Source organism: Procambarus clarkii, chromosome 72, assembly GCF_040958095.1.
Source record: "Procambarus clarkii isolate CNS0578487 chromosome 72, FALCON_Pclarkii_2.0, whole genome shotgun sequence".
NCBI lineage: Eukaryota > Metazoa > Arthropoda > Malacostraca > Decapoda > Cambaridae > Procambarus > Procambarus clarkii.
This window is the reverse complement of record NC_091221.1, coordinates 27,062,479-27,081,994: the sequence shown is the minus strand read 5'-3', so window position 1 is coordinate 27,081,994 and position 19,516 is coordinate 27,062,479. Positions and strand designations below refer to the sequence as shown.

Below are 19,516 nucleotides of genomic sequence, written 5' to 3'. Positions count from 1 at the left end.
GTAAATAAATTGGCATTGGCTGAAGTTGATGTTGTCCCAAGCCCACCAATGTCTGATGAAAATGAGTTGGCTTCTGACACAAAGCAACAAGTAGAATCATCTACAACTTTAATACAGCCTATAGTAGATGAATAGGCATTGGCTGAAGTTGATGTTGTCCCAAGCCAACCAATGTCTGATGGAACTGAGTTGGCTTCTGACCAAAACCAACAAGTAGAATCATCTACGACTTTAATACAGCCTATAGTAGATGAATTGGCATTGGCTGAAGTTGATGTTGTCCCAAGCCAACCAATGTCTGATGGAACTGAGTTGGCTTCTTACCCCAATCAGCAAGTAGAATCTACAATAGTTGATGAATTGACATTGACTGAAGTTGATGTTGTCCCAAGCCCACCAATGTCTGGTGATTCTAACACACAACCATTATTTGGTAGAATAACTGATCAAGTTACCGCTCTCCCAAAGTCAGAAGGTACAATTAGACACAGAGTGATTGAGTGTAAGATTTGTATGGAGAATGAGAGTTAATGTTTTTACCTTGTAAGCACATATGCACTTGTTTCAAATGTGCATCAAACATATCCACATGTCCAATTTGTAGAGCAGAGATAAAATATACTATTAAAGCAATTATATCATAGTAAAGAATGTTTTAGATGTGTGATAATGATATGATATGTACGATTCGAGAGCAATACTGCAAAGCCTAACATGTTGGAATTTATGGAAATGAACGTACAGATGTGCTGGCGGCTGAAGGTGCTGAGGGAAACCATATTGATAATACTTCATACCCAAGACTCTTCTAAGAAATTAGAAAACATCATCGTCAAGAAAGTTGAGTTGGATACAAAAATATGTCCACACCTACAGTAATAAGGATGATTTTAGACCATTTGCATAACATAATGTATCCTATCTATCAACCCGGCTGGAAATATATGAATTTCAAATGTTATTATTCCTATAATAAATACCTTATAATTATTATTGACGAAATATTATTCCTTTCCCCAGATATAATCTCAGATGAGGAAAAGTTGTAGTTTAGTTATACCAATGTGTGTGTGTGTGTGTGTGTGTTTGTGTGTATCCTTTCAAAATAGATATGTTTTTTTTTTGTCTTTAAGGTAGTATAAAAGTGTCACTAAGGTAGCCTGCAGCAGAACACAGTTTATGGATTAATTAGTGGTAGAGTCGCAATCCAAGCACACTACACTACATACTACCTCTTGATATAACTTTCTAGACAGTGAAAGTGAACAAACAAGCAGTGGTAGTTGCAGTACTACTCAATCTCTGGCGGAACTGAAGAAGCAAACAACCATTCCACAAACTGGTCAAGCCAATCAACCAACTTGTCTGTCAACTGATCTACAACCACCCAACCAATCTGTCCATCAACTGGTCTAGAACCACCCTTTTTCTGTTGGAAGTTTCTTTCTAGGGAAGTGGATAACAATTGATCATATAAAATAAGAGAGCACATACTGTTTTTCATAATGGTTGCACCATATGAATTTGATGACATGCAATTGTCAAGGTCTTTAGTATGTGTCTCAGGCAGTGCTTATAACAGAGGAGTCATTTTAGACTTAAGCAGAACATCCACTTTCGCTGCTACAGTTCCAGTGGACCCATTGCCTCCGAAATTAGCAGGACCCAGAACACAACAGAAACTATTGCTGAATATTAATAAGCTGAAACATGAAAACCATATTATTAAACAAAATTTGTCAGTTGTGTATAAAATGTTTAAAGAACAGGAGAGACAAATTTCTATGTTGAGAAGGGGTATAAGGGAATGGAGCATCCAAAAAAGTTCCTTTTCCGAAACCACTGTCTCTTCCTACTTACTCAACACACCCACCATCTCCTCCTCCTCCTCCAATTAATTCTCTCAATCCATCGTCCCCTACAATTTCTATGAGAATCAGGTAAATAAATAAATAATTTCTTTTACCTGTTTGAAAATGAAGCCCCACTCATCCTTCTTTTTCTTGCTTAATTTTTGTCACCTGATCATAGAATTATATTAAAACAATAAAAAAAAAATGAGTGAAATTGTTAAAATAATCTTGAATACTATAACATTCCCAGACAATGGTTCCTCGGGTTTGAGAGAACGTATATTCATAAAAACTCTTATTAACAATTTTGTTGTTGTGAATGATGATGATAAAAGAATAATTCTATTATTGAATAAAATGCTTCATTTGTTTACTATCTCTGATCAATATATTAAATTAATAACCGAAACATATCCTCTTAAGAGTCAGAATCAACAAAAACAAACAATAGCTCTTTTGAATAAAAAATGTAATGAATGTGAGAATGAAAAAAGTAAATTAGAAATTAAATGTGGAAATCAAGATGCCACAATAACAGATTTAAATACAAATGTGAGAGATTTAGAACTTACTATTGTGCAGCTTACAGATAAATTAAGAGACCAAGAAAATGAAACAGAGAATTTAAAGAAGGAAAATTTAACTCTTCAAGATAATCAAAATAAATTGAAAAATAATCTAGAAGATCGAAACAATACCGAATTAATGAAGCTTAGAATCCAATACGATGATGAAAAGAAACAGTATGAAACAAAATATGTATTTATGTTAGATGAGAAAGACAGACAAATTCAACATATCTCCGAAGACAAAGACAAACAAATAAAAGACATAGCTGATGAAAAAGAAAAACTAACCGATTTAATAAAATCAAATAATACTAGAATAAAATCCAAATACGTTACACTCGAGAATGACCTAAAAACATGTAAGCAACAATTAAATAGTGCACTTGAACAATTAACTATAAGTCGTCAACAACAAGAAGAATTATATAGGCAAATAAATACAAATTTAATATCTCTTGAAGAATACCAACTAAAATTAGCCACATGTGAAAACGATATAAAGAACCAGAATATGCAATTTCTGGAATGCCAACAAGCCCTACAAAAATGCAAAGATGATAAACTATCAGAAAAAGAAGAATATAATAATTTATTAGTATCCCAAAACCATTATGTTCAAGAATGCCCACAAAAACTACTAGATTGTGAAAATTCTAAAAAAATAAAGTATGATGAATATAATACATTAGAAAAGAATATAAATGAAGCAAATAAATATAATATTGAAACATTAGAGCGACTTTATAGAAAACCTACATTATCGAATAGCGATATAATTCATTGTTTTTCAAGCATATTTCCTTTAGATGATGATAATGAATCGAAAGCAACAGGAAAATCACAAATTGAAGCAATAGTAAATAAGTTCATTCATCAGTTAAATACCGAACGTGATAACTACATTCACGAAGAACGTGAAAAGGACATTAGAGACAGGATTTCCCGTTTAAATTATATTAATAATAATGATCCACACCAAAATAATAATATTCTTAATATTTTTACTAACGAGGAAGAAAGAAATTTATTTAATCAAATATTAGAAAAATTTAAAACTAATATTATCGATGAAACAGTATATGAACACGAACGTCAAATAATACCTTATGTAAATGAAAATGATCATTTAAAACGCCAATTAGACGAACCTAATTATGTTGCTAAATTGTTAATAGACGCGGTGGCATCAATAGTTTTAGTTAAAGAAATTATAACCAAACGAATTGTTGACCTGGAAAAAGATCATAAAGGAACGAATGGGGAAGTTATAAAAGTATATGCTTTCGTTACAATTCTATATACATTATTCCAGAAGGAAATAAGGCAAGATTTGAATGCAAATAATGTACAACGCTTTTATTACATTATCTTGAACGTGATTCGTAAGTCCCCTTCTGATAATATTCATGAAATACTGGCTTTACAACAACAAAATGATTTACATATTAAGATCTTACAAGAAGAAAATGAAACAATAACTTCTAACCTGTTGACCATTCAACAGACAAATGCTTGTCTCCAGGATTCCAACAAACAAATGCTTTCAGAATTAAGTGAGACAAGAATGCATTTGTCGATGATTAACCATGATGAGACTTCGGTGGCCCCCTTAGAATATGAAGAAACTCAAATTAATAAATTCACATTAATCATCCAAGCTGTCACTACTCAGCTCGATGCTTACTTGGCCGGGACATGCAACAATAAGTATTTAAGATCAGCATTCGAAAAACTCTCAATGAGAAAAATGTTTTGCAAGAATGAAATGGCGAAATCTAAAATGATGCAATTATTTATTTCACTTTCAAATCATATCTTCAAATTTATATTCTGCGCCCAGTTCTATAAGAATCTTGTCACGGTAATAAACGATAATATGAAGCTATAGAAATAGCACCCGTTTTCCCAATTCTATACAATATTAGTAAATTAACCCTGATAAATGGTACGTATTCTATAAGCAACAATGAGGATAATAATCAAATAGTGTCTATCGATAACGAAAAGAAGAATTTAAAATCGATTGCGTTATTACACGAGGCTAATATGCAAGCAGAAAAATCTTGGTTCCTTAAAAACCTAAAAGTTAAGTGCGAAAGTGTATTGGGTGATGACAGCATTTTAAAATCAATCGCCTCTCAGAAAGTTTCTTCGCCTGAAACTGTTGAGAAAACAACCACACAAAAAAGAGATAAAACGAACTTAAAAGACGCAAAACAAAGGGCAAAAGATAAGACTCAAGGCAGGCGACAAGTCGAGGCATTAACAGAGAAAAAGAATCTAAAGGATAGACATATAAACATTATAAGGGGAGGAATAGTTGAAAATAAATAAGAGGATGTCGATGGTAAGCAGTCAACTCATTAGAGAAAGGAATTTTGTAAATACCTCCCCCCCCCTCAAAAAAAAATAAAAAATAAGAGACATCAGAGATTGGAAAAGGGGTTCAAGTTCATAGTAAGTGTGAGTTTGTAAAGATTTGCCACCATTCTCCAGCGTGTAATAAGCCAAATCAACTCGATGAGGATCTTTGGTGTTATGGCCAATTTTCACACAGGCATTACTAACCTTGTAATTAACCGAGATTTCAAATGACAAGGTATATTTTAATTGTTTTGGATTTCATCTAGATCAGGTGTCTGATACTTTTGAGAAAAAATAATATCTCATATTATATTTGTATGAGGAATAAGCTTACATTCTAATTCCATCTGAGGAAACAGCATGAGTTCTTTCTAAAGAGAGCTTTTCGTACCACTTTTTTCTCTTTGGAAGAGCAGCGAAGAGTGTGTGGCTGGCCGTCAGTGGATGGCCGGCGGCCACGAATACTTATATATGGCTCAGCTGACACAGTGCTTAGTCAGAACTGGGACTTTACGTGGTACTAGTCTAAGGAAGATCAGCAGGCAATTCCCAAAAAACAACGAAAACATTGTTAATATTTTCACGCTTTATTTTATGTCATATCCTATATCAAAATGGCAATTGTATAAAATGATGAATCTTCAGTTATCACAAAAATATATTTATTATGAAAATGAACATGAGCTTCTGATCAATCACATCCATCGTAAAGGTGAGCTTATATATGTCGATTACTTTAATGAAGTTATAGCCAGTGTAGTTTGGAAGATGGTATGGCAGCATTCAACTAAGCGACTCTCTAATTATTGAGTCACAACTGCAATATACAACAATGCTGAGTTGGGGGATGAGGGGGGGGGGGAGCTAGAAGGGCAAAAGATAGGGAGTGATGGTAGGTGGCGACGGAAACACTGCAGTTAGTCTTACTCAACTCCTGCTAAGAGGTCCACACGTTCGGGCCAGGCTCCGCATCATATCGAAAGGTTATTATAGATGGCTCTCTCAGCTAGAGATATTTATTATACTAATGTATGTGTGTATGTGTCTTATCCTTTTTCAAATAATTTTATTTTTCTTTCACGGTATTAACCTGTCCATCAACTGCTCAACCACCACCCAACCAACCTGTCCATCAACTGGTCTACAACCACCCTTTTTCTGTTGGAAGTTTCTTTCTAGGGAAGTGGATAACAATTGATCATATAAAATAAGAGAGCGCACAGTGTTTTTCAAAATGGTTGCACCATATGAATTTGACATGAAATTGCTAATAAGGTCTTTAGTACGTGTCGGAGGCAGTGGCTATAACAGAACAACTGATGCTTCGGTTTGTTTAGACTTAGGCAGAACATCAACTTTCGCTGCTAGAGTTACAGTGGACCCATTGCCTCCAGAATTAGCAGGACCCAGAACACAACAGCAATTATCTAAAAGAAGCAACATTGGAGTAAATTCAACTGGAGCGGCAACTCCATCATCTTCCACAGTAGGTCAGACTGTTGTTGCAACAACTTCTCATGAACTCAGTGCAGAAAATGCCAGTAGAAGTGTAAGACCCGCCAGACTCTGAATACATGGACCTACCAGTATTTCCCAAGGAAGCGACATTGGAGTAAATTCAACTGGAGCAATAGGTCAGGAAAATGCTGGAAGAAGTACCAGACCCGCCAGACCCAGAACCTATGGACGTACCAGAATTTCTCAGGGAAACGACATTGGAGTAAAGACTGTTTCAACTTCCCGAAAGCGTCCTTGTCCCCAGTGAAGAAAATCAACCCATAACAACAATGAAGGAAATTCTTAGTAAACGGTCCCGTATTTTAATCTTGACCCACCAACAGGTTCATCAATTACTTGCCAATACGTTGACCCCAGAACAACTTATGCTGGATATGAATAATCTGATCCAAGAAAACAATGTTCTTCAACATAAAGTGTCACTTTATCAGGAAATCTTTAGAAACAAGGAGAAATTAATTTCTATTATTAAGAAAATGGGAATAAAGGTTGCATAAATAATTATATGATTATTTAAGATGATTTTTTTGAATTCATAACATGATAAACTCTGTCAATGTTTCTGAGGTCAATAGCATATGTTATCACAGAATACTTTATGCTGTGTCATATATATTACTTTGTAATGTGAATGTGGATTTGTGTGTATGGTTCTAGTTGAACCAAGTTTCATTAATAGTATATAAAAAAAAATATTAATCTGCAGTATATATCTGAGCAAACTATTCCAGATTTAATCGATATAACCAATAAAAAATTTTATATTTTTCCCCCGTCATCATATTCCTCACCTTTTAATCAAGATATGAAAAATATTATGGCTTGTGTGAGTATTTTAGTTCAAAAATTATTTAGTGAAGCTAATCTAAATCAAGCAAATATATATGTAATAGATAATAATGATAATAATAATAATAATAATAATAATAATAATTATAAACCTCTGCCAATAAATATATTTAATATAAATTCATATGTGGAGGTAGGTTTACTAAGAAAAAATAAAGAATCAACCAAGTTAAAAATACATTTTTTAACTACTAGTGATGAAATAAAAGCTATTTTAACTATTCAGTAAAAAAAAAATATTTCTTTTATGTTGATATATAGAAGAAAAGACACAAGGATTAATCAGTATAAAAGATGCTGTGTATAGACAATGATTTAAAATACGAGCAAGAGCGATTAGAAACATTTATTAATTGGCCTGTAAGTAACCCAAAGCCCAAAGAGTTGGTAACTAATGGCTTCTTCTATCTGAAAAAAGGAATAGAATGCGCTTGTGCATTTTGCTATGTCTATGTAAATTCTTGGGATGATATTTTAAATGATGATGATTATTTCAATGAAAATATAATACTCATTTTAAATAACAACACTATTAAACTTAGTGAATTTCATAGTAGAATAAGCCCTGAATGTCCATTTTTGAAGGGCGAACCAGTAGGTAATATTCCTATTGAATTTTCATCTTATCTCATAGAACCCAAGTATATTAAGTATAATAAAGCTTTGGAATTTGAATTAGATCAAAATAACAAATTACCCAAGGGGATACTCTTGCATAAAACTCCACATCATGAAAAATATAGTGAGGTTAGAGTTCGCTTGTCTAGTTTCAAAGACTCCTGGCCACTTTCAATAAAACATCCCAGCCCAAGCTGGTTTTTTTTTTTTTAAAAACCACCTCGTGGAGATGAAGTAATCTGTTTCTATTGCAATATGCATTTTCGAAATTGGAAAGAAGGTCATGATCCATGGATAGAACATGGGCGTTGGTCAACACAATGTTATTATATATTGATCATGAAAAGGCCTGATTTTATTAAAAATATACGTTCATCTAAAATCACTAAATATCCCCCCAAAATATTTTCTAATGATATAATTATGCAAATGATGAACAAATTAGATATTTTAGTAACTTTATCTAAAAGTTACAAACGCGATATTGTTAAAAGAGTATTTAAAGACGTAGTAATATACTCTGGACGATCATTTAAATCATATGATCAAGCTATAACCATTATAACAAGATATTTATATATTAACCAAAGAAAATTTAAAAGGGTTAAAATCATAGAAGAAAATAATCAAAACGAAAAAGATGAAGTTGAAAATATATTTTTAACCTCAATGAATAATGACACAGTAACATTAACCAGGACTTATAATGAGCATAATACAACTACTTATTGCATATCTGATCCCAAATGTGATCATATATTGAGCTTTACTATAAAGAATTTAGGACGTCAACAACCCACAGTTTCATCCGATTGTCAACATGATAAGAATTTAATGAATACACACTGTAATATCTGCCAAGATAAAGAACGTTGTGTTCTCATTTTACCCTGCCAACATTTTTGTGTCTGTGAATTGTGTCTTTTACAACTTAGTAACTGTCCAATATGTCGCAATTTAATTAGTCACGTAACTAAAGTATATTTTTCTTAATCTGAAATAATTTAGAGTAAAGGAGTTATTAAAAATGAAATAAAAAATATATATCTCTTTGATTTATAAAACAACAAATGAAATATATTTTTTGGTTTAACTAACTAATCTTTTATAACTTTCGTTTTACTTTAAAAAAAAAGTCGCCTCATGCTGTAATGATGGTATTGTGGTAATTGATAATTCTCCAATCTGAACTATTCATTAAATTCATTGTGACGTCCACCTAAACTAAAGTTCCCGTTCTAAATAATAAGGTTGCGACATAGCTAGCTGGTTGCCCAGAGCAGATGGCAGCACTGTGTCAGCTGAACAAGAGAATATGAAATTTACGAACAATGGCTGGCTTGTGCCAAACACAGCCAAAAATATGGATCCATTTATTTAGAAATTATTATAAAGCATTTTTTTTCTTGGAATAATAGCGAATGTATTATTTTTTTTTTTTTGACCTGAAATCTTCAACTGTTTATGAAAATATTTCAAACTGGGGAAAAGGATAAAATTTTGGGGATACTGAAACCGAATGTTGGAATGTAGCTACTTTGCATAAAGAGATGGATACCTTCATAACAAAAATACATTTCAGTTTTTATAATTTGATTTATTAAATACAATTTTGTACAAATTTATTATAAAATTTTGTAGCTATCAGATATTCACGGAAGCTACATGTGACTGATTGGCAAGTAATCGGCCCAGTATTATAGATACCATTTAGCAATCCTTGTTCAGTTGTCACAGTCCCAATAATCACATCCACATGAGAACGTTTAATTAGAAGCTGTCGTCCAGCAAGATGATTATCATGTAATATTACTGGATGACCAAACATGTAATCACCTTTTTCATTATGAGATAAAACATTCATTCTGATGAGAGCGTCATATGTGTGCACTGGATCTCTCAAGTAAGACAAACAGGCGTTTACATAAGTATTTTGGGTTAAAGGAACCGTTGATACTTTTTCCCAATACCTATCTAAATTGAAGAGGTTATAAATCATTTTATCTCCTTTACCATGGACATTAATAAGCATGTCCACTATTTTCTTCACTTTGTCTGTAATTATTTCTCTAAAGAATTTCTCATTATGGATACATTTTTTCTTTAATTTTTTTTTTTTTTTTTTTTTTTGATGATGATACCATGACTATTATGATTGCCTTGGAACTTCCTGCCTCCTCTTATACAAAAGTATAATTAACATAAATCTATATCAGATTTCTTAAATATATATATGTGTGGTGAAAATAAAATTTGATTATCTTCTTTTAGCAACTGATGTGATAAAAATCTTTTCATCAATAACATTATAATATAGTTTGTATATTATTTTAAATTTTGAATTATATCCTAGTTAGTAGATGAATAATTGGTGTTTCAGGGAGAAAAGTAACCTGTAATCCCCAACTCATTATGATATAATTCAAATTGGGGAAAAGGACATAATTTATAGTTTTATCTTATAAGATAAAGGTATATTATCATCTCAGAGGATAAGTTATAGTTTGCACTCTGTAATTGTATAATTTTTGTAGTGATGCTGAAATAGACTGTATAAAGAGATTGATATACTCACACTCACTGAAGGTCCCGAAAATGTAAGAGCTGTGGAAGATTTAAAATCAGTATTTAACAAGAGTAATAATATACACGATTTTTAGGATCTGGACCAGTGAACATGGATGGTAATGTGAAGTAAGTATGACCGAAGTTTATTAGGGGGTACTTCTTTCTTAATGTTGATGATGTACTCTAGGTCACCTGATCTAAAAAAAATAATATACATTATGGCTGATAAGACAAGCTGAATAAGTCAACCTAAGCTTAGTTTAATATAAAACTCGACCAAAAAGATAATGGAAAGTGTTCTTCACAACCGGACGCCCTGGAGTCTGGCTGAGGTAACCTCGCTGTATATAACATGGCGCGTGTCGCCACCACAGTGTTAAAAACCACAGCAGTCTAACCAACATCCTACAAGAAAACTCATTCTCCTACAGCTACAGCTCCCGCTATTTGAGAGAATTAGTTATCTGCAGTAGAATAATAAGAATATCCAGTTATTTGAGAGAATTAATTATCTACAGTAGAATATAATAAGAATACCCACACCGTGGAGAGAGCAGGCAAAAAAAAAAAAAACTGGTCATACACGTTTGACAGGGCCGGCGCCTGCTACTCTGACGGCATCTCGTGCTGGGTTTTGTAGAGCATGGAAGGGGAAGTATTCAAGATAATAGTCTTGTGTCTACTAGTTTCCACGAGAGTTGCGGGTGACACAATGGTCGGTCCCGAGAAGATCAAGGTCAAGGGGGACACTGCCGATTACATCCAGATCTCTGCTAATAATGACCTCATTGTTGGACATCAGAACCAACAATCAGCTGCAGGTAAGATCAGTCATCCATATATACACACATACTCCAATTGAAAGTTTATTTAAAGTCAATAGTTATGACCAGATTCTTAGACACATTAAGTAAGATAACACAAATCAAGTGGTAATTTCTATATAAGAGAGACAAAATATTAACCTTACTTACGCCTTATTATCTGTTTTACAGGACTGTTTCTATCAGCAACGTATGATTCTGTCTCTCTGGTCAGGCACTCGGCCGGCTTCCCCAGTGCAAAAGAAGAAGAAGAAGAAGAAGAAGAAGGAAGAATAAATTTATTTACCGATTGCATAACACACATTCTTCACTTACTCCAATTCTAACACAGGTTATGTCCTTGTGGCAAAGAGCCAGTTTTTATAGCTGAGGTGATTTCCAGTCACTGCAGTTATTTTTCCTTGTGAAAAAGAGCCAGTTTTTATAGCTGAGGTGATTTCCAGTCACTGTAGTTATTTTTCCTTGTGGCAAAGAGCCAGTTTTTATGGCTGAGGTGATTTCCAGTCACTGCAAGTTGTTGACCAGACCACACACTAGAAATTGAAGGGACGACGACGTTTCGGTCCGTCCTGGACCATTCTGAAGTCGATTGTGAATGTCGATCTCACAATCGACTTGAGAATGGTCCAGGACGGACCGAAACGTCGTCGTCCCTTCAATTTCTAGTGTGTGGTCTGGTCAACATACTTCAGCCACGTTATTGTGACTCATCGCCTGCACTGCAAGTTATTTAGAGAGCTAGTTTACTAGTGTCACAACAATTATTTCCCTGTGGCAAAGAGTCAGTTTAATAAATAATAAGGCTTAGGTGAATGTATATTATTAAACAAGCATATTTAACAATAACAATATTTTTTTTTTTTTTAAATTTCTTCAATATTTACCATGGATGTACATTTGTATGCTAAGTTAATATTTGCTAACATTAAATCGTCATGATAACGTTGAAGGTATTTTGTTCCACAGATAACTCCACTTTCATTTTCATTTTTTTCTTTTTCTGTTTCATTATTTTGAATAGTTTCCAATTTAATGTGTTTCATGTCTGAGCATATTTGAGTCAATTCTGTATGAATTCGAGCAGCTCCTATACTACGGAATGATACAAGTTTCATGGGTCCTGTGGAAAGACCACCACGTCGTCCTCGAACTGGTGCTCCGGTCAGTTCAGAAAATACAACTTCATCTGCTCGTGAAGTGTGCATCGTAGCATTTGCGCGGTGATTGGTAACACACATATATGAACCTTCATATAAACTAGCTAAAACTGGCCCATTATCTCTATTTAAATATGGTTCACCCATATAGGGATTCATAAGGATTCCAGTACAAGTTTTTCGACCCCATTGTAGATGTTCAATAACATTTTCAAAAGTGAGAGTAAAAGCTGCATCCATGTAATTCAAATTATCAAAGGTATTGCAATATAAATCTGGAGCTTGTCTTTTAAGTGAATGAGGGTTAACTAAAACATCAATGGGTACATTTGAAGAAAACATATCACCCTGACTAGCTAATTTAATGTAAGGCATATCCTGTTCACTAACTAATCGCCCAATTACACCTTTTTGTGAAGTGGGTGTTTGTAACTTATCACCTAGAGATGGTATATATGGTGACACTGTTATCAGAGAAAAACGCCAACTTTGTAGTACTGGTAAATCTACACTATCTATTTTAAAGTACCTAAATGTAATGTAATTAGGATGATGTTCTTTAAAAGCTAAAGAATATTGAGATTTCTTCAACCCTTGTTGCCGTTCAAGGGAAGGGTGGTGTGGATCATTTACTGTAACTCGGTAGTCATTTCGACTCCCTTTTCCATTCTTCGTCCCTGTGGATACTGGAACAGAATCGTCATATATAGGCTCTTTTAAATCCCCAATTTTACCATTCCAAATAAGAGCAAGAGTATTGGCATCTATGTGAATGAATTCTATTTCTCCATTTGTAAAATTAAGCAAACTATTAACTTCTTGACACTTGGGATTAACCCCTTTTAAAATTCCCAACTGAACACCACGTTGAAGTGGGGTATGCTGATCAAAATAGGTCTGACAAAAAGTTGGTTGTGCATTCTGTCCTGATCCATAATTATATCGAACAATTGATGTTTCATAAGAAACACCTGAAAATAACCCACGGTCTATACTATCTTGTTTTACTGTAATACTGTCTTCGGGATTGTGCCAGTTTACTACTGCCACCATAGGATTTTGACAAGGAATGGGTAAAAGTTTACTCATTCGAGATGTTGTGTATAATGTATGAATGTGAATATGAAAAAGGTGTAATTGTCTTTTGATGAATTTCACCTACAAAATGAGTATTGACAGAAATACCAGCATAATGACGATACGATTGCAGACTGTTACTAATTCGAGGGGGATGGGCAGCATTAGGACGGCTAATCACTCGAGCATTTGGCCCCATAATATTAGGTATTTTTTCCCGGTCATAACCAATATAGAGTAATTCAAAATCCTCTTTGAGATCACTATTTTCTTTTCTGAGAAAAATCTGAGGTTGCATTTGAGGTGGTAAATAAAAAAATGGATTAGCCTCCATTTGAAAAGTGTCTATTTCCTTAGACGTATAGAGTTGGCCATTGGGTAAAATTTTATAAGACATACGTGGCAGACTGGTGCATATCCACAGTTGATTTTTTTGTATTCTAATAATTCTATACAGGCGATGTTTAATTTCAAAATATATTGAACAAATCGGTATAAATTGTCTACTCCAAATAAACAAACATATTCCCATTGAACTAGAGGCAAATGAGGAAAAAAATGTTGAGCTGCAGAACCATTCTTGATCGAATCTAATGGGAAATTAAACAGTTTATTATGAATAATTATGTAGACATATTTAGATTCTAACTGATCAAGTTGTGAAGGATTTCCCACTTGTCTTAGTTGAGGGAGATATGTAAATAAGAATTTATCAGGTTGTGCATTACACATGCTGGTAGAGGCGATTATCACATCAGGTATCATTTCTAATATGATACCACATCGTTGAGGAGTATCAGGTGTATTGAGTAAATCAATGAAACCGACCTCACTTACCGTTATAGATTTAGGCTCTTTGGCTTTGGAATCTTTAGGCAATAATTTTTCTAATCCACATGCCACCAGACATATATTGGCATATGAATTAGATGAATAATTCCGACTAAACCGACCAATTTTATTCCATTCATTATTCCCGCTATTATTAAATGAATTACCACCATTATTTTCATTTAAATATTTATACTTGCAGAATTGCTTAATATTTTTGTTTGCGTAATACTCTCATCAATATGACCACACCGAATAGCAGTGGCTTTAACTTTCAAAGGATTAATTGCAATCATACATACTCGTGGTCCTGATAATTTTAATCTTATATCATTGTTCCCTTCATTCATATTATTATTATTATTATTATTATTGGATGTATAATTTTCCAGAATTTTAAGATTATTTTTGTTAGCATCGCTCCATTTTAATCGATAATATTCCATTAAAACTGTTAAATTTTCTTGAGAAAGTGAATAGTTAAGATCTTTCAAAATTTTAACCACCTTGTTATGGAGTAGTGTAGCATTTACTTTGCGTATAGCTAGATTTAAAAAACAATTAATAAATATTTCACCAGTTGTAAAGATTGCCATATTTCCTAAATGATTAATATCCTGGTTTATATAGGAAGAGAGAAAAGGTCATTTTTTAATCTTAGATTCTTCATAAATAATAACTGCTTTTTCTTTTCTACTAAAATGAGGACGTCGACGATCTGGCCATATTATCGACTTGATAGAACATACAGATTCACTCACAATGAAATTGCCCGGATAAACGTCAAAGGGGAAGTTTTCACATATAAGACATTTAAACGGTAAATGTGTATTTGGGGGGATTAGCCGATTACTTTGCCAGCACTTCCATTGTTCATAATCAATAGGTCTCTTAGGATCTTCTACCAACATTTGCCACATTTGACCACTTTTCATTACAGGCACTGCAAAATTATACTTGGCATAATCTGCTAGTCGCTTGTCATTATCCCATTCAGGAAGTTGTAGTCATACCCCTAGTACCAATTTGCGATCTAGATAATATTTTATAAATTGGGATTCATTACTTTTGGATTTTAGTAGATATGGTTGATTACTCAGATGAAATGTTATGCCAGGGTAAATTTTAAATAACTTTTCAAAACTATCATTTTCGATTTGAAGCTTATTGTAGAGACTGTGTCTAAGAAATAATTCTAATTCAGCATCGGCTGAATCAATGATTGAACATTTAGGACAGGGTTTAAGGTTTCCACCAGGTAAAGCCCATTGTCGATGCCGATAATTGAAAATACCTCTTGTGTTAATCATTATTATATAATAATTATATGGAAATGAAATGTAATTTATATTTTAGTTAATACAAAAAAATATATATTGTAAGTATCTTTTATCCCTGGAATTGAAATACATAGTAAATAGATTTTGTTGAGATTTTTATTACAACAAAAGTCTTAAAACGTAAATAAAATAAAAGTGTAACAATTTAACTTTAATTCGGCCTATAAACAATTATGTATTTTTTTTTTAATCGTTATGATTTGAAATATCAATGAGCCATCCTGCTATTATTTTACTAAGGATAGGTTTAATAAAAAATATAGTTAGTAAAATAATTATTCCCAAAATCCAATTATTTTCCCAAAGACTTACTAAAAATAGAATAAAAATAGTTATTATTAATATTTTTTCCATCTGATAATTTATGTATGAAGTTATTTTCTTTTCTTTTAATGATCTTATTTCTGTTTTAATAGAAGGAATTTCAGTTTCTATTACAGCATTTTCATGGTCACTTATAATTTCAGTCTCTAATAGATCTTCATTTTCTCTCAATGGTGATGAAGATTGTGTGAGATTTCTTTTTCTTGTTCGTATAGAATTTTCATGGATTAAATTGGGTGGTATACTTAGTGTGTCCAATGTCATTGTTTTCCTATTTTTTATAGTATAAAAAAAGTTACGTAGAACCCACGAGTGTGTGTACGGATGGTGTGAGTGGTGGGTAGGTAGGAAGGATACAATGAGGAAAGTAAAGTTCATTATTTAGGTAGAACCCAAACGAGTGTGTACTTGCTTCAGATAGGAGGGATGGTGTGGGTGGTGGGTAGGCAGAAGGGATACGATGAGGAAAGTTAAAGTTTATTATTTGATTATACTTCCAAAAAACTTTCTTCTAACTTTTGAATACCCAATATAATATTAACTGTTTTAAGTGGATTCGCTCGAGATTTATCTGGGCGATGTCGGCAAACCTTTATAATGTTTCTGTTGTTATTTAACAACACCTCATATATCTCACCATCATGAAAATTTTAAAATGGTAATGATGGGGATATTGATGGTTTGGATATGCTTGATTCCCCTTGAAAGAAGATGTAATAAGGTGCTAAATCATTTCTAAAAGGGCTCGTAATACTTGTAATATATTCATCCTTTCTGCAGCATTAAAAGCCGTAGAGACAATGTCTATAATGGCAACTGGTCGATAATTATGTACCATAAAGGAAGATGAATTGTTGTTTATAGAGTATAGATCAGTTTCCACTGTAAAAATGAAATCGATCAAAGAATGGAGAATATGTTGGGGTATTAAATGTGGATGTGATGTCGATAACATCAGAGGATTTGAAATAACAAAATGACTTGGGTAAAAACGTAAAATTCCATTATTACCATCCAACTTAGGGCATATATAAACAGGAGATTGATTCAAATTCTCAGACGGAGTTGGATGATGGGGAGTACTATCTTCATGAACATGTTGATACATACTAACATTTAAAGGAAGTTGAGCTTCTAATCTCCAAGAAATATACCAGTAAATTGAAGTTCCCGAAGGCGGTGATATTGTAGGTACACCCTCAGTATTCATTGTTAAAGCAGGTCCCGTCTCGCTTTGTTGTAAGTCTTCTGTTTCTAAAGTGAAAGGGAATATTTGGGTATGATCATTAGGAATGTATCGATGATATAGAACTGTTTTGGTTGAATAATCTAGGAGGTAAGTTGTTTTTATACAAAGGTCACTTCCATCAAGAAAGCTAGCCATACCTACTAACATGCTTTCCCCACTGCTATCATCACTACTATTATGTTGTATATACTGGGCATCGGAAAAAGATTCCCCTTCATCACTAATATAAACAAATTCTAATGTGAGGGAATCTAAACGAAAAACCACTTTTTTGTCGCGGAATTTCTTATATTGAATAAAATATCTATTCTGTTTTGGTTCAATAATTAGGCGATAGTCTCCAATCCGCATTTCTAAAACCCTAGATTTATATTGCATGGATAGTTCACCCAAGGGAGCTAAATGAGCTTGAATAAGTGGATGTGCAATATCCACATGTCCACATTCACGTTCTTTTACAAAATGAGTATTTTTACAAATTAAATTTTGGTCAGTATTCTGTCCTACCGTCATTATAGCCTCAAATGAAATAGAAATTTTATGAGGGGGTAGGTTACGATTAGTCTTGATACATGAATGTATAATTTCCGTAGCAGAATACAATTTACCATTGTTTTTAAACATCGAATATTTATGAGCTGCATAGGCCATTAAAATTTTATTTTGTAGAATTTCTCTACCATTTACAAAAATAGCATTTGCTAATATTTCATTGATTATTAAATTACATTTAACTTTCATTTTCGGGTTTAATTTTAATATCAATACAATTTTGAATTATCCAGTTATAGACTAGTATACTTGAATGTTTAAGACACTCTAACTGCCGTTTAATATCGTCGCTTGATGATTGATGTCTAAGAAAATATTCAAATAAAAAATATGGATAACTTTTAGAATTAACTAGCTTAGTTAAATCTTCACAGAGTTTTATTCCATAAACTTCTGTAATTGTTTTATGTATTGTTTTCAAAAGGTATTTCAAAACGGTTGAATGGAAGGAATTGAAGAGTTTGATCATATCTACAGTTTCATCGTCCTTTAATATTGGTGGTAACTGTATTTTTTGTTTTTTTGGTGATTTTGATTTCATATGTTGATTTACAATACTATCCTTAATACGATTATATTCATTATAAAGAGAAAAAATGTTTAAAACTGCTTTCCCTAAAATTTCAATTTTAATTAATTCATCCTCTTCATTTGATAATATATGTTTTTTTTTTTTTTCTTTTGGGTGATGGAACAGTTGACAATGGTACATTTTGACTTCTATTATAATAATAGTCTAATATATTATTAGTAACAGAATCCAGTAATGTATTTACAAATTTAGAGGGATCTTCTTTCATTTTTAAAACAATAAAATTACTATCAACATTTTTATCAGACCCAGAACCTAGATTACTTAATGGTTCAATCACCTCCTGAACTATGTCATCGACAAAGTCTTTACAAATTTGTTGACGTCGATTCATTGTTAAGTTTTATAAAACTAAAAAAAAAAAGAATTAATCTCCTTTTATGCCCTTCTAAAAAAAAATACTATAGAAATTTAGTTTTCTATTTACCATTCCAAATACAATTATTTAGGACAAAATTCCAATAAAACCATGATTATATATGTTCGTTGCCATTTATTTAAATTATTCAATTGTATTCGACCAAACTGCCGAATTTTATATTGCTTACTAAAATACAATATAATTAGGATGTGGAATGAAATCAGTCTCTCTATTTTTTCAAGCTCCTTCTCTCATATATTAAAAATATTTCTATCAATCTTAAAGTACTATACAAAACAGTATGTTATCATTCAAATAGCCATTGATTGAGGTGCTTATCAGAGTCAGTCCCTGAAAAATCTTCAAATCAAGTAACATGAAGAAAAACACCATAACTAAGTATTTACAATCACATATAGTTGGGAGAAGAGCTGCTTCTGTGAAGTTCGGAAAGACTGTTGTTGGACTTTACATCTTTAACTTCATCTGTTCACCAATCCCTGAAAATTAAAATAATGAATTTATGATTTTTCAAGGATTTTCGTAAACCCATGAAACAAGGAACATTCATTTTTAATAGCTTAATTTTCAACAAATTTCAAATAATAAATATATTTGGATGTCCAAAACTAAAACTAAAATACACACTTACTTACCACAACCATTTCCTTCTGATAAACTTTCTGTGTCTGAATTCCATATATCAGTGACGATGATTCTTCTTGGTTCCCTGGCGCAGGGAGAGGGTTGTACTTATCTGATTAATATTGCTGTTGTTTGATGCTTTAGGTAAGGTTGTGACGAGCTGCGATGTAAGGTTTTTGGAGAATGAAGCTGTCGATTGAAGGTGAAGATCATCATCCTCCCATT

The 19,516-nt window shown here is 32.7% G+C and overlaps 1 protein-coding gene across 1 annotated transcript; it reads left to right on the top strand.

The window, feature by feature from the left end:
- The first annotated feature begins 294 nt into the window (after window positions 1–294).
- LOC138356471 (uncharacterized protein MCAP_0864-like) lies at window positions 295–4,310 on the top strand. Its single transcript, XM_069312633.1, has 3 exons — window positions 295–475; window positions 1,253–1,410; window positions 2,277–4,310. Exons 1-3 carry the CDS (start codon window positions 295–297, stop codon window positions 4,308–4,310), a joined length of 2,373 nt encoding a protein of 790 aa, XP_069168734.1.
- Window positions 4,311–19,516: the final 15,206 nt, after the last annotated feature.

Coding starts and splice junctions, on each gene's coding strand:
- LOC138356471 (XM_069312633.1), top strand. CDS start 295: ATGTCTGATGGAACTGAGTTGGCTTCTTACCCCAATCAGCAAGTAGAA. Junction 476..1,252: donor CGCTCTCCCAAAGTCAGAAG/GTACAATTAGAC, acceptor ATAACTTTCTAG/ACAGTGAAAGTGAACAAACA. Junction 1,411..2,276: donor ACCAATCTGTCCATCAACTG/GTCTAGAACCAC, acceptor TATCCTCTTAAG/AGTCAGAATCAACAAAAACA.